The following is a 15,843-nucleotide window of genomic DNA, read 5'->3' as shown; positions in this document are numbered from 1 at the left end:
CTCTGAGGGTGGCTTGCTTCCTCCCAATGGGTGACACGATTTAAAAGGCAGGCACACTGTAACTCCACACAGTGCTGACCTGTAATTCTGACTGTAAAACTAAAAACATGCACAATCTTAACATGTTTTAGTATCGCTGATCAGTCAGAAGAGTGATAAGAAATCACAGCAATGGCTTTAAACTAGGATTGTCATCCAGTTGTGGAAAAACACAGTGCAGTCCTAAACAGGTTTCCTGAAAAGTAAGCATTGAGTTCGGCAGGGCAGAATCCCAGGTAAGTGCCTAAGATTTCTGCCTCACTCTGTAGTGAGTGTGCTTAAGGTTGCAGCCTGAGTCCAAGCCCATGCATATTTACTCAGAAGTCCCATTATAGACAATGGGCTTACTCCCAGGTAAGAGTGGACAGTTTTGCAGCCTCGGGACCCAATCCTATCCAACTTTCCAGCCCTGGCGCAGCCATGCCAGTGTGATGTGCGCTGCATCCTATGGTGGGAGGGTAGTTATGGAGGCCTTGGGGCTGCATTGCAGCTGTACCAGCCCTGGAAAGCTGGATAGGATCGGGCCCTCAGTCTGCAGGGTTTTTTGAGGCTATCCATGCCTTGGCTACCTCTTGTTTGTATTACAGCGACATGTTTTATGTGGGGCTGCCCTTGAAGACCCTTCTGAAGTTCCTCAACAGTCCAGTGCCGATCCTGTCATTGTAGCAGATTTAATATATGGACAAAGAGAAGGGGAGGAAAAGGTCGAAGCTGCAGGCCAGGATTCTGCTTCCTGAAACGAGGGGCATCGTCTTGCTATGTAGCTGTGATCAGTGGCAGAGCTCGAGGGCGGCAAAGCACTAAGTTTTGCGGTCTGCCTCACCCCTTCGGATCCGCCCCAGGCGGGGGGAGCAAAACGGCGGCGCGCGCCTGGGATGGCTCCGCAGGGGTGAGGCTGCCTGCAAAACTTAGTGCCTTGCCCCCCTCGAGCTCCGCCACTGATCCCCGCAAGGGGAACCTGCAGCCAAGCAGGCCCCTGTTCTTGGGGTGCTGATCTCAGCTCTGCGTGCGGGGAATGCGTGGCGGCAGCTCCCTCTCTGGCCGGCTCCCGTGCAGGCACGGCCCCGCCGTGGGAGCTCCGCGGGCTACTCCGCTCCCTGGGAGAGAAGCTCCGCCTCGCCCGAGCGCGCGTCCAACTGCCGAGCTCTCCCCGCCTGCAGGGGCCCTCGGCGTGCTAGCGTGGGGGAGTGGCCGGCCCTGGAGGGCGCAGAGCCGGCTTTCCAGGCAGGCAGGCAGGCAGCGCGGGAGGCGTGCATGCAGCGGCCGGACGAGGCGCTGTCCGCGTGTCCCGGGAGCAGCTGGCCGCAGAAGCCGGACCCCAGGAGGAGGCTCGCTCCGCCGGGGGAACGAACGGACTCGGAAGCCCGGGAGCGGGGCCGGCTTCGGCGCTCTGCTGCCCCCTCCCTGGGAGGCTCTGCTGCGGGCCGCTCTCCCTCCTGCCCCCGCTGTCCAGCCACAGCCCCCGAAGCCGCAGGGGGCGAGCCCGGCGAGAGCCTCCAGGACTGGGGGGGGGGAGCCGAAGCCCCAGGCGCGCCCGTTACGAGCAGACCTGCGGGTCTGGAGATGGACCAGGGTCTGCCGGTTGGGGCTGACAGTTGCTGGAGGAGCCTGGACGGTTGAGTGGGACTGAGATCCCAAAGGAGGGGCTGCGAGTCCCCGGAGGAGCCCGAAGGGGTCTGGAGAGACCCTCTGTCAGTGCGTCTGGGGCTGAGGAGGGCAGAGCGCGGGGCTGCCCTAGGGAGCGTTCAGCTGGCACTGGGAGAAGTGGCCAGCGTGCCACCGCTTGCTGCTCCTGGCCATGGCCAGCTACGAGGTCGAGGTCTGCATCTCCCTGCTCGTCATGGTGGGCATCATGTTGGTCTCTGCCTGCTTCAGGAAGCTGACCCGCCAGTTGGCAGCCCGCAGACCCAACACCCAGGGCTTCTTCCTGGAGTTGACAGGGGCCTTCCAGATTGGCGCCTGCACCCACGAACTGCTCCTGCTGGCCGGTCTGCCCCCCAGGCCTCACGTGGCACTTGCCCTCACGTACGTCTGCACAGCTCTTCACGGCTGGACGTTGTCCGACAGCGTCAACAACCCCGCCAGCAGTTTTCATCTCCTCTTCAGGGGCAGGATTGTGGTCAGGGCTTGGTGGCTACAGCTGTCTGCTCAGTTCACTGGCGCAATGCTGGCCAAAATGTACATCAAGTTAATCTGGCTATTGGGGATGACAGCAAGGCACTCCAGGGCACTGGTGCAGACCTGCAGCAGCCCACTGCAAACCACCGTAGTCCATGCTTTCATCCTCGAACTCCTTTTCTCCTTCTTGTTCCATCTGACTCTGCTGCAGTTTGAAGCCATGAGTCATAAGACAAAAGTCCACCTGGCTGCTTTACTGATCACCACACTGGTGTATGCAGGTTCGTTCCCTTTCCTCTCCTCTGTTATGGTCCTAAGATGATAAGCCAGAACTGAATGATACTCAAGCCACAGCGAGGTAGCATTACACAACCACTTTTATGTTATTTATCTGCTCTGGATTTTATGATAGCTAAGACATGCATCCCTGGGAGAGGCTTTGTGAAATGTTCTGCAGGCAGGTTTCCCTCCTATCAGCAGTGGTTGTTGAAGGCTAGTAGCACAACATGATCAAAAGGAGATAACGTCTAGACGTGGATTCTAAAGAAGGCCTATGTACATTAGTCACCACTGCCCTTAAGCATCATTACCCAATTTGCAATTTGAGAATTCTAGCATGGGAGGAAGAAATAACACAAAACATGGAAGTTACACCCCAATCCTATTGGGGACTTAGAGAAGCAGATCTCGCTATCTGCTGCTGTAACTTCCAGTGCAGTGCCACAAAAGGTATGCCGCTGTTGTGTGCTGCAGGGTCACCAGCACAAACAACTGGAGGCCCTATGCGTGTGCCAGTGGCTTCACCAGGCCATACCACAGCAGGTACAGAGGCAACAGGGGCAGTTTGGGGAAGGATCAAGAAGGACAATGGGTGGGCAGGGAGCTGTTCTAGGGTGGGAGGAGTGGATCTCAGCAGCAGTTGCACATGCTGGGATCCTATCCCTGTTTTCCCAGTCCAACATTCCCCTGAGGCTCCTTGAATTTACATGAGCTAAATAGCTGGTGTAGGTCTGAGGAAACTCATTGAGAGACAGGCAACTTATGGGGAGATAAGTAAAAATACTTTTATTTACCTCTCCTGGGCCGTCTGGTTGCCCCCTCTCCACCATAGATGCAGCGCATGCTCAATGCGCACCACTGCATGGTGTAGGCTAGTGGGGACAGGATTGGGCTGCCCACCATACTTGGTTGAACAACACAGGGTACTTGTGGAACCATTCAAATGGATGTCCATTTTTGCTACTTTCCTATTTGTGTCTTTAAGAAGCAAGTTGGGAAATGGCACCTCTGAAATGTCTCCACACAGAGAGCTTGCAAGCTGTGCCTCTACATCAAGCTATGTTTGTATGAACTAGAGCATTTTCTCAGCTTCTTGGGGATTTACAATGTAAAAACTCCCAAAAATACCATTGATGTTTCTTGTATCACAAAATTATAGGTCAGTGAAAGATGCCACAGGCCTGCAATTTTCCTTAATTTTTTTTTTTAATTCAGTCCTTGCAACACTGTGGACTTTCCAGGAACAAGCAGAAGCTTGTTACCTAATCACTCTCACTAAGAAATGTGGTGTGCATTTGAAGGCAGGGAATGTGAAGCCTGGATCGTTTTTGCAAAATTTGATTTTACAGTTTTAAGAGATGACTTTATGGGAGCTTTCCACATTACTGGTTCAGCATTTTAGTGCTCCATAGGAAGGGAAATTGGTAACTGAAACAGTGGACACCAGGTGTCTCAAATTTGAGAGCAGTGGCTGAAAATTGAAAGCAGTGGTTCCTTATGGAGTACAGTATATTACTTGGGTTTTACAATTTTATACAACTTGGGTCTACCATTTTTTTTCCTGTTATGCTGTACAGACTGGCACAGATGCTCCAGCCTGTTGCAAGCTCTGCCCACATACGTGAAAATGGGTTTAAAGTGTCCTTCTCCCCCTAAAGCTCAGCTGTATTGTCAACCCATCTTTAAACATTCCAAATGTTTTGGAATAAACTGACTAAACTGCACATGCATAAAAGAAGGTTCAATATAGATGTGAGAGAAGTTCAGGACCACATCCCATCCCAATGAGGAAAAAACATTCATTGCAAGTCTGGCGATGCCAAATCCATAGAACCAAGCAACTAATTTCATCCATCCAAAGGGGTGGTTTTTGGGTGCCCTGTTATTGGGAGAAGGGCAGCCCAATCCTAATCTGTACTGGTACAGGTAGGCCAACTGGCCTGCACTGTATATTGTACAGGTTAGGAAGTGACTGTGGTGCAACTTGAAGTGAGGGGATATTTATCCCTTTATCACACACCAGCCATCCCTATAGGACTACTCAGATCTGTGCCAGCAAAATCACTGACACAAATCCAAGGAGACTAGTGTAATTTCAGGCTGGCTGGGAGGGGCATTAGGATCTGACTTAAATTGCTGAAGCCAGCCCCATCTCCCTCCCAGCCCTAGTCTGACCACCAACCTTCCCTCCTCTGCCCCGAAACACCCCTGTTTTGCCCTCTCACCACCCTCTCCAACCCCCTGTGCTGGCCACTCTCAGGCAAACTTACCCTCTGCTGGTCCAATTCCAGCTTGGGGACGTCAGTGCATGTCCTTGCACCAGCCCAGTCTCTGGAGTAGTTGCAAACAAGTTTTACAGCACGTTTGTGACACTCCTGGGCCAGTGCAAGAGACTTGTGCCAGCTGAGCACATCCTCTAGACTATGTATTGTATTGGTAACCTTCAGTCTCGAAAGACTATGGTATCGCGCTCTGAAAGGTGGTTCTGGCACAGCGTCTAGTGTGGCTGAAAAGGCCAATCCGGGAGTGACAATCCCTTCCACACCGGGAGCAAGTGCAGTCTGTCCCTGGTCTGTCTCCCTGGCTATGGGGCTTCCTTCTTTGCCTCTTAGCCTCAGACTGTTGGCAAAGTGTCTCTTCAAACTGGGAAAGGCCATGCTGCACAGCCTGCCTCCAAGCGGGCCGCTCAGAGGCCAGGGTTTCCCACTTGTTGAGGTCCATCCCTAAGGCCTTCAGATCCCTCTTGCAGATGTCCTTGTATCGCAGCTGTGGTCTACCTGTAGGGCGCTTTCCTTGCACGAGTTCTCCATAGAGGAGATCCTTTGGGATCCGGCCATCATCCATTCTCACGACATGACCAAGCCAACGCAGGCGTCTCTGTTTCAACAGTGAATACATGCTAGGGATTCCAGCACGTTCCAGGACTGTGTTGTTTGGAACTTTGTCCTGCCAGGTGATGCCGAGGATGCGTCGGAGGCAGCGCATGTGGAAAGCGCTCAGTTTCCTCTCCTGTTGTGAGCGAAGAGTCCATGACTCGCTGCAGTACAGAAGTGTACTCAGGACGCAAGCTCTGTAGACCTGGATCTTGGTATGTTCCGTCAGCTTCTTGTTGGACCAGACTCTCTTTGTGAGTCTGGAAAACGTGGTAGCTGCTTTACCGATGCGCTTGTTTAGCTCGGTATCGAGAGAAAGAGTGTCGGAGATCGTTGAGCCAAGGTACACAAAGTCATGGACAACCTCCAGTTCATGCTCAGAGATTGTAATGCAGGGAGGTGAGTCCACATCCTGAACCATGACCTGTGTTTTCTAGACTCTAGACTGTGCTCTCAATATTTTAAGTAAATAATTACATTTTGGGCTGCCTCACACAACCCACCTGCTGACCTGCATGAAAAATTGTTTTGAATCAGAGGCAGTGTTCAGCAGTAGTTTCTGTTGGTGCTTGAGGGGATTGGATGTTCAGAAGAAGAAAAAGTTTAATTATCCCTAAATTTTTGGGGAAACCTTCACAGAATGTTAGAGTTGGATGGACCCTAGAGGTCATCTAGTCCAGTCCCCTGCTCAGTGCAGGCATCAGCACAACACCATCCCTGAGAGGTGGCCATCCAACCTCTGCTTGAAAAAGTCCAGTGAGGGAGCCCATAATTGCATAAAGCAGACTGCTCCAGTGCTGGACAGCTCTAGTAGTTAGGAAATTCTTGTTCATATCTAGCTTATATCTACTTCCCTGTAGTTTCAACCTGTTGGTTCTAGTCTTGACCTTGGGAACCACAGAGAGTTGTCACCATCATCTGTGTGACAGCACTTCAGATACTTAAAGACAGATATTGTAGCTCCCCTTAGTCTTCTCTTCTCCAGGTTAAACACACCAAGCTCTTTTAAACTGTTGCTTATTGGACTTGGTTTCCAGACACATCCCCATATGAGTTGCCCTCCTCTGAATCTGCTCCAGCTTATCAATGCCCTTCTTAAAACTTGGTGCCCAAAACTGGACAGTTTGATATGTATCCCCTCATCCATATCATTTATAACAATCTTGGAACAGCACAGGCCCAAAATAACTTATGGCATTCCATTTCCTCCCTCCAGATTGATGTGGATTAATTAATTAGTACTTGCTGGGAATAGTTGTTCATCCAACTTTGAGTCCCCATCAGTAGAACTGTTATGTCCAAGACATTTCCATGATGGATGTGTTCTGGAGACTTAACCCATTTTTGCCCAGCCCACAGGTGTACACATTTGGTCCCTGTTGCATATATACAACGCTGGACAGAAATGGCTTAAATGCATTTCAGGTAACTAAATGTGACCTTACCATCTCTTCACCAATCTTGAGTTGTGATTTCCTCCCATGTTAGCACAATTGCAGTCAGGTTTGGCTACCTTTTCCCTGTGGGAGAAGACTGGTGCAAAATAAGACAAGAGCAGCTCTGCCTTCTCCCGATTGTCCCTCACCACTTGATCAAGCAGTGCCTCTCTGTATCCCAACTGTGTGTTGGGATACAGGGCAATGTGTGCCCTTTGGGAGAGCTTCTTCTGTCAACTTGTCTGTTAGAGCATCCAACTCTTGCAGCCTGAAGGAACTGGAGCGTGTGGGTGTATTTTTTCCTGTTTCTTTTGGTGCTCCATGCTCAACCCTTATGGGAAGAAGGGTGATGCTGTATGAAATGCCAACTTCCTATTCTTGGCTTCCCCCACCATTAGCCAAATTATGCTCTCTGTAGTCTTCCAAAAACAGTAGATAAGGGGACCATCACAAAAGTAAGAGGGTGAGGCAGCTTCTGGCTACCTCAGGTGTTGGCTATGAGGTGAAATCAAAGAAGCACTATTGTTTTTAAGGTCCCCAATTTAATTCCATGTTCATTTGTAACTCTTGCAGATGTTATATGGTTAATATCTTATTTTTTGTTTATGCCCCCATAATTCATGATGCACAGGAGACCGGCATCTGAGCACAGTGCCAGGTGTTTGCTCTGAGAGCAAAGGGCCAGACTAGTTACAGTGTGTGGATATTTACAAAATTGATGATAAGAGGCTACTGATCCACATATCAGGAAGGCCACACTTTTCCTTAAACCAGGGGTGTCCAAACTTTTTGGCAGGAGGGCCACATCATCTCTCTGACGCTGTGTCAGGGGCTGGGGGGGGGGAAAGAATTAATTTACATTTCAAATTTGAATAAATTTTCATAAATATATTAGAGATGGAACTTATATGAACGAATGTATTGTATTGGCAACCTTCAGTCTCGAAAGACTATGGTATCGCGCTCTGAATGGTGGTTCTGGCACAGCGTCTAGTGTGGCTGAAAAGGCCAATCCGGGAGTGACAATCCCTTCCACACCGGGAGCAAGTGCAGTCTGTCCCTGGTCTGTCTCCCTGACTATGGGCCTTCCTTCTTTGCCTCTTAGCCTCAGACTGTTGGCAAAGTGTCTCTTCAAACTGGGAAAGGCCATGCTGCACAGCCTGCCTCCAAGCGGGCCGCTCAGAGGCCAGGGTTTCCCACTTGTTGAGGTCCATCCCTAAGGCCTTCAGATCCCTCTTGCAGATGTCCTTGTATCGCAGCTGTGGTCTGCCTGTAGGGCGCTTTCCTTGCACGAGTTCTCCATAGAGGAGATCCTTTGGGATCCGCCCATCATCCATTCTCACGACATGACCAAGCCAACGCAGGCGTCTCTGTTTCAGCAGTGAATACATGCTAGGGATTCCAGCACGTTCCAGGACTGTGTTGTTTGGAACTTTGTCCTGCCAGGTGATGCCGAGAACGAATGAAGGTCTTGCAATAGCTCAAGGCCTATAAAAGACCTTGTACAAAGCAATGCCAGCCTTTCCTTTGCTACCGCTGCTGCATCACAGATGTGAAACAGCAAGCAGTGGAGGGAGCCCTCATCCCACAGCTCACGCGGGAGGTCAAACAGTTGGCCATCACATTGAGAGCAGTTGCATCAGGCCAGCGCGGGCTCCAGCAAGTCTCTGGAGGGCCAGAGGCTCATTGGAGACTGGGGGCTCCCTGAGGGCCAGATTGGGAGTCTTTGAGGGCCGCAAGTGGCCCCAGGGCCAGGGTTTGGGTACCCCTGCCTTAAACCATAGAATTATCCCTCTTTAATTGATCTACAGAGTCCTGTGCTCCAAATTTGAGGAGATGAGAAGACAGGAAAGTCCAGAGAATAGGGAGGAAACTGACAGGAGAGAATCAGACAATGGGAAGAGATGAAAAGAATGCTACAAAAAAGGAGGGAAGGGAAGAGTGATAGCAACAGCACAAGGAGGCAGGGAGAACTGGAAGGGAGAAGTAGGTGACTGGCGGAGCTCCAGGAGCAGTGGGCAGCGCTGGAGGAGGGCAAGCCTTCTAGAATAAGGCACAAGGGGTGAACCCATTGGTCCCAGGGGCTTCTTGCATGTACCCGCCATTACCAAAGAAATAAATCAGACACAAACCAATTGGGGGGTGTTCTTCATCTAGTGCTTATGGTAATGTCCTTCCTCAACTCTTTCAACATATACCTTTGCCCCTGGGAGGAGGTAGAAGGGAGGGGCAGGAGCTACCTTGCCTAATCTGCCCATGTCCTCCTCTCATGATTTCCCCTACTCTGCCCCTTCTCCTTCTAAAGAGTTCCTCTCCCCTCACCTCTCATTTCTCCTCCTAGCTGCTTTCCCCAGGACAGCTTCACTTGTGTGACTTAGCCATAGAATCCCCGCCTAAAGTTTACGTTGCTTCACTTAGGTCCCAGTTTGAACCCTCTTTTTTGTTTCTGAGCACTAAGTAAATTCTTTTTGCACCTTTCACCCTCCACTTCATTTTCTCTTTCCTGCGGAGTTACACAGCTGTGTGACTGGTCAATACACAGGATCCCTGCACACAATTGTTTTCCCTGTGTGTGCGTGTTATATGTGTTTTATAAAGCCCTACCAGTAAAACAGGAGTGAGTTCATAGTCTAGGTCCTTTCTATTTAGTGGTTGCAAACGGATGCTTTCGTAACTGTGTTTGCTTGTTAGTTTGACCAAGTGGTCAGTTCAACTCAGGCCAGGAGAAGCCAGAATGAACAAGAACAATGGACATTTACTCATCCCTCTGTGGGCTTCTTGGGACTCTTTGCAGGGCACTAGCCAGTCATTTCATACCCTATTAGTGTTTTGAGAATGTTATTGAGATGTTTAAAATAGCAGCTTACAACATGAGCCTATGCATGTTTACTCAGAAGCAAGTCTCACTGTATTCAATGTGGCTTACTCCCAGGAAAGTGTATGTAGAATTGCAGCCTACTACAAAAAGGAAGCATTATGTAGTGCAAGTAAGCATCAGCTGCTAACTGTTCAATCAAGCATTAGGGCTTTAGCATTAGGGCTGGGAGCCTTTTCAGAAGGCACACTTTCACAAGACATGATCACTATGGAAGTCAGATTAATTTCACTGAATTGGAGCAGGGTGGTCTTAAACTTCTACCTTGCCAACCAGGGTCAGTGGAACCCAGAACACTGTCCAATGTCTAGGGATGTGGGAGTACATAAATGTGTACATTAAAGAAAAAGTAATCCACCCAAGTTCAGACTGAGAAATTAATAGGAGGGAAAGTTTTGTTGTTTTTTAAAGCTGGTCTCAAAGTGCCATGACTCCAGCCAACGTTTGTGGCTGCATTTAGCCCTTTAACAAGTGGGATACCTGATCATGGATCTCCTGCTGTCAGGCATAGTGTGCCTGTAAATCTATAGCTCTAACAGCAGTTTCACAGCCAGGATTGGACATTGGGTCCAGTAGCAGCACTTTATCGGCTAGCCTTCCTTATATGCCTCTGAGGTGACACCTTGTTAATTTTAGGCTCACAGTATCACTAGAGCATTTTATAGACTCAATAGTCATAGACCAGGGGTGCTCAATACATCGATCGCAATCGACTGGTCGATTGCAAGGCAAAATGAGTTGATCGCAGGCTTCTCTCCCGTCCACGCATTCCTGGGAGTGAGCCCCTTTGACTCTACTGGGGCTGACTTGTGAGTAGACCTGGAGAGGAGCCGCTCGCAGGCTTCTCTCCAGTCCACACATCCCTGGGAGTGAGCCCTTGGCAGGCTTGTGAGCCCAGGGAGTGAGCCCAGGGAGGGAGCCCCTGGCAGGCTCCTCCCTGGGAGAGGAGCTGCTGGCAAGCTTCTCTCCTGTCCACGCATCCCTGGGAGTGAGCCCCGTTGACTCTACTGGGGCTGACTTACCTTTCCCCTGTTTTTGCACTGGTATGTATGGAGATCTGCCCCCCCCCCCAACTTCCATCTGTTGGTTCTGTGTGCAAGGGGTTTTGCACTGGTCTTGCTGTGATGTCTATATAGAGATCTTCCCTCCCCCACACCTTTCCCCTGTTTTTGCACTGGTCTGTATAGAGATCTGTCCCCCCCCCCCAACTTCCATCTGTTGGTTCTGTGTGCAAGGGGTTTTGCACTGGTCTTGCTGTGATGTCTATATAAAGATCTTCCCTCCCCCACACCTTTCCCCTGTTTTTGCACTGGTCTGTATAGAGATCTGCTCCCCCCCCCACTTGTATTGGAATCGAGGAAGATCTGGTGAGGAGGTAGATGTGGTGTCAGCAGTGGCCCCTTTAAGGGTAAGGCCTGGGCATCCAGCAGAGTGTGCTGCACAGCTGCAGCCACTTGAAGGCAATAGGGCCCTCAGTGATATAAGAGCACCTGAGGCAGGAAGGGCTCCACTTATTTATGTGAGTCAGCCTTTTCCTACATGAAGATCATTAAGTTCCACCATGACTGATGAACATTTGGAAGTGTGCTTGAGGCTGGCTGTCAGCAGCTACTGTCTGGACTATGCATCCTTGGCTGATTCACTTCAGTGCAAGTCATCAAAGTAAACTCAAGTAATCACAAAAATGTTTATAGTTAATTATGTTGTGTTGGGCAATATTGGCTCATGCGGTTATGCAAGGTACACCAACATACATTGTACACATAAATGTTATAAGTTATGATGGCGTGAACATGGTAAAAAAACTGGTAGATCTCCGGGCCTTGCTGGGTTTCAAAGTAGCTCTCGAGCCAAAAAAGTGTGAGCACCCCTGTCATAGACAGTGTTGTTTCACACTCCTTCACACTGCAAGTACATGGATTGAGTTGATCCTGATGTACTGGTTTAGGTTTTTGCAGCAGCAATTTAATTCAGGAGATGTAACCCCACCACCAATGTTTTGACTCAGTACCAACCAGAAAAAAAAAGAAAAAACACTAAAGAAATAAGATACTGAAACTTGTCTCATAAGACATCCATAGCATCACTACAAAACCAAATTAGGCACATTTATGGTGGGAACCTGGTTTACTGACCTACCCATTTGTTATAAAACTGAGTGGAATGAATGTGAATGTCCCTGCACAAACAAGTATTCTGTGTTTGAGGAAGAGTGGCCAGTTCAGGGTGTGGGTTTGTGGCATGCAAGATCAGGTGCACACACTCCTCCCTGCTTCTCCAGCCTGCTTTCCAGCTCAGCAGACAAAAAGTAAAAGCACTCTAAAGTATAGTAGAGGCTGCAGATGTGGCACAACATATATAGAGCCTTGCACTCACGCTTCAGTCTTAACATGTGGCAGACTTGACCAAAAATGCAGCCACCACTGAGAGAGGTCCTATGGCAGATAATATGTTTTGTCACATGGAAGGTTCCAGGTTTTATCCTTAATACCTTCCGGCTGTTGGGAAGCAAGGCTGGTAAGGCACCTTCTTAAGATCCTAGAAAGAACAGACAATATTGTGCTAGATTCAGTGGCATAGCTAGAAGGGGTGTAAAGCACTAAGTTTTGCAGGGAACCTCAGCACAGTGCAAACGGCCCCTTCCCTTTTGGAGCTGCTGGCACACTGCGGCAAGGCTTCCTGCAAAACTTAGTGCTCTGCACCACCTCTAGCAACACCACTGGCTTGAGTGCAGAATGGCAAACTTGCTGAGTGATTAATTTATTAGCAAATTAGTAGTAACAGTATATAATACTGGAATGGCAACCATAAGATATCCTGTATTAACAACTAATACTATATTGATTTTAAAAATTAAATGAATAACAAGTTTCAAGAAACCTGAAAGGGGAACAGTGTGTACGTGTTTTCTCTTTTCACAGGAGGGCATCTCACAGGAGCAATATTTAACCCAGCTCTGGCTTTGTCCCTGCATACAAGCTGTTTCCTGGACAAATTCTGGAATTATGTGCTGGTGTATTGGATAGCACCATGCCTGGGTAAGTCACTTTTACTTTCATCAGGATAAACTGGACCAAACTAAGTCAAGTCTATGTCTAAGAAACACTAGGAAGCAAGATTAGATATCAATCTTTGTTATGTACAACAGCTTCCTACAGATCTCTTCTTTAGATCTTCTCTGCTCCAAAGATCTTCAGAGACAATACTGTGTTCATACTTGCTTCAGGATGTTCTGGAGCCACATCAGTGGCCTGCAGTTAGGAAATGATTCTCTTAATAGTGAACCAGATTGACTAAACTTCCCACCCAACATCCTTGGCAATAGATGTTAGTACTGTACTTCAGTTCTTCTGCTTTGGAGATTTCCATCTCTCCAATTCCGGAAAGGAAGGTTTGGCCCTAAGAAAATAATTACTTCAGCAGTTCAAGAGGAGTTAGCTGTGCTTGGTCTGTTGCAGCAACAAGAGAGACCTGTGGCAGCTTTCAATATTTTTATTTAAATATGTAAATGTTACTTATTGTAGCAAACACTATCATGGGTTGTAATCCATGCTATCAGAAGAAGTGCTACCCTTTGGTGGAAGGTGTACACGTACACGTACACGTACACACACACACACACGTTTAGAGAAAAACACTTAAGCCTTGAGTGCTCCTTTCTGGAGTGGAAAGACAGGATATAAATTCTACAAATAAATAAATAAATAAATAAAACATGATATGCAAGAGGTATATTCTGATTAACATAATCGTTGCTCTCAGTAAGAAAGAGATAATATTCAGTTCCACTTTATGTAAGTTGCAATAGTAGTACAGCTATTCATATTAGGCCACTTAACACACAAGCTTTCCATCACACACACAAGCTTGAGTACATTTGCTTGAACATGTATGCGTCACCTAAGTAACACACCCACCACGTCTTTGAATTGCACGCTTCAAGTTGTTATGTAAGTGGCTCTTGACACTGTTATCATTGCTTGCTCCAAGAGCATCATTACCATGGCAATGACATGTCCACTTTTAGGTCCCAAGGCAGATGCTTCAGTAGCACTCTTCACTGCATGCTATGCCAAGGTAGCACTTCTTCCTCTGCTCAGTATTCAAATACCAATTTCAAAGCAACCTTGTGTTTCTTCATTTCAGGGTCTGTACTGGTGGTTGTATTGTGGGATGACGTTCTTCCCCTGATGCGTGCACGAGTCTGAACTGGTAGACTGAAACATCTCACTCAAGAGATGATTAATCAAACAGAAGCAGACGATCTACGCAGACAGAAGACACCCAGGAGTTGGGACATTTGAATTACTCTGGCAACCTTCAGATTTTTTTATTTTAGAAATGTGGTTTTAGGATTTTACAATACAGAATTTTCTTTTGTCCTTAAGAACAAGGCCTGCTTTTCCAAGCTGAGCCATGTATGCCTCATCTCTGAAGTTGCAAGACTTTGTTTAACCTTGATGTCCAATTTGTGACTTATCCTTAAATCAGTATCCATTTAAGGAGGGAGATAACATTACTTCTGGTAACTGAATACCTCTTCACTAACTTGTCTGATCTAGGTAAGCTGCTTTCAACATTACACACCACACTTGTTCCCACAGAAAGCCTTCTTCAGGTCACTTATTTGCACTTTTCAGTACTCACCCTCCTGCTCCATTAGATGCAAGTCTACATCTACAGCTACAAAATGCACTTTAAGAGGCCAACCTAACATGCAAAACTTTTGACACATCCTCACCAAGATAGTCCATCAGACTGGGAAAGATGAGCTGGGAAAAATGCTTTCTCAGAACCCATTTCTCTCCGTCAGGGTCCATGATTGTGGAATTTCTGTGTCAGACAAACCATTTAATTTGGAGCCATTGCAAAAAGTGACTTATACATTAAAAACAAGGTTTTTTTGCCCTAACTGGAAGCAGTGCATTTCCTATTGCTAAGTTTTAAGATGCTTGGGAATAGTACTTTGACTCCTAACAGACACCACCCACTGACAGACATTTCTCATGACACAGCCTTTATCCTTTTTAAAGGTGTAATATTTTGCAGGTGTTAACACAGCATAACTGAAGGCAGCTGTAGTCAAGGCTGCTATCAGAACAGTTAACTGGTTTTACAGATTCTGCCAGGGTTTTGTGCTTCGTTACAAGCACACTTCATGAGGCTTTGAACACAGTGCTGGAACAAAATCTGAAGCAGCTAACACCAAGGATCTGATTTGAGCCACAGGCATCTGTGCTATTATATCAGAAACATCCAGGGCAACCAGTTTTCTTTTAGCAACTTTTAAACTTCTGCTCTGTGCTGGTAATTTTATTTCTGTCAGGGAGTATTTCTTCTGGCTGAAGTCAGTGTTAAGATTCAGAAAGAGCCAATCTGCAGTCGGAATTCACATACAGAAACTGGACTACTGCCTTCAGCCCACAGAAACACTTTAAAAACAGCCAGGATGGGTTTTCATAAAATTGAACTAAAATACCTATTGGAATTTCAAAGCAGTACCAGGCTGAACTGCCAGGTCATTTTTTCAAAGGGTGCCTTAATGTTTTTGGGTGGAAGAGCTGTTTTATTCCACAGGACTTTATTCTCTCTAAGTAAATAATGCGAAAAAGAACTGAACTTTGCACTTACACGGTCTCTTTCATGCCAAGTGAAATTCTGGTATTTGTGTAAGCTTAAACCTAAAAGAGTGGCAGAGTTCATGCAACAAGTGTTGACACATTGTGCGTCCTCAGTTTTTTTTTAAAGGTTTCTAACTTGCTTATTCTTGGGAAGCAGATACTGTTTAGCAGACAACTTTTTAGTTATATGCTACTGCAATGAGGCATCAGGACACCTCTGTGGCAAAAAGACTGAGTTGCACACTCTTAAACTAATAGACTAAGAAACAGTGACCTTGAATCTCACTGCAATGATTATGCCACATGCCTCAATTTACTTACATAAAGAAATCAAATGAAAAGCTGTGTACTACAGAAACACAGACTAGAAAAATGAACTGAGCCTTGCTATGTAGCTGACAAAAAGTTGATATCATTTTGAAATTAATTAAAAATTCTAGTTTTCACTCTTTCCTCCTGCATGTATGTTTTTGCCCCGAGATTCTTTCGAACAACCCCAACACTTGCTCAGTATCATAGTTTATCTACAACTTTAAAATCAGTCATCCATGGTGGATGCAGCAGGGGGAGAAGAGGCCTGCCATCCACTTGAAGAGTACAGT

At 47.4% G+C, this 15,843-nt stretch overlaps 1 protein-coding gene across 1 annotated transcript; it reads left to right on the top strand.

The window, feature by feature from the left end:
- The first annotated feature begins 1,881 nt into the window (after positions 1-1,881).
- Positions 1,882-15,696, top strand: AQP11 (aquaporin 11). The gene is made up of 3 exons (XM_066621623.1): positions 1,882-2,438; positions 12,542-12,658; positions 13,767-15,696. Exons 1-3 carry the CDS (start codon positions 1,892-1,894, stop codon positions 13,826-13,828), a joined length of 726 nt encoding a protein of 241 aa, XP_066477720.1. The 5' UTR covers positions 1,882-1,891; the 3' UTR covers positions 13,829-15,696.
- The last annotated feature ends 147 nt before the right edge of the window (positions 15,697-15,843 follow it).

Source organism: Tiliqua scincoides, chromosome 3 (assembly GCF_035046505.1).
Source record: "Tiliqua scincoides isolate rTilSci1 chromosome 3, rTilSci1.hap2, whole genome shotgun sequence".
Classification (NCBI taxonomy): Eukaryota; Metazoa; Chordata; class Lepidosauria; order Squamata; family Scincidae; genus Tiliqua; species Tiliqua scincoides.
Note: the sequence above shows the minus strand (reverse complement) of the source record. Positions and strands in the feature narration are given on the sequence as shown.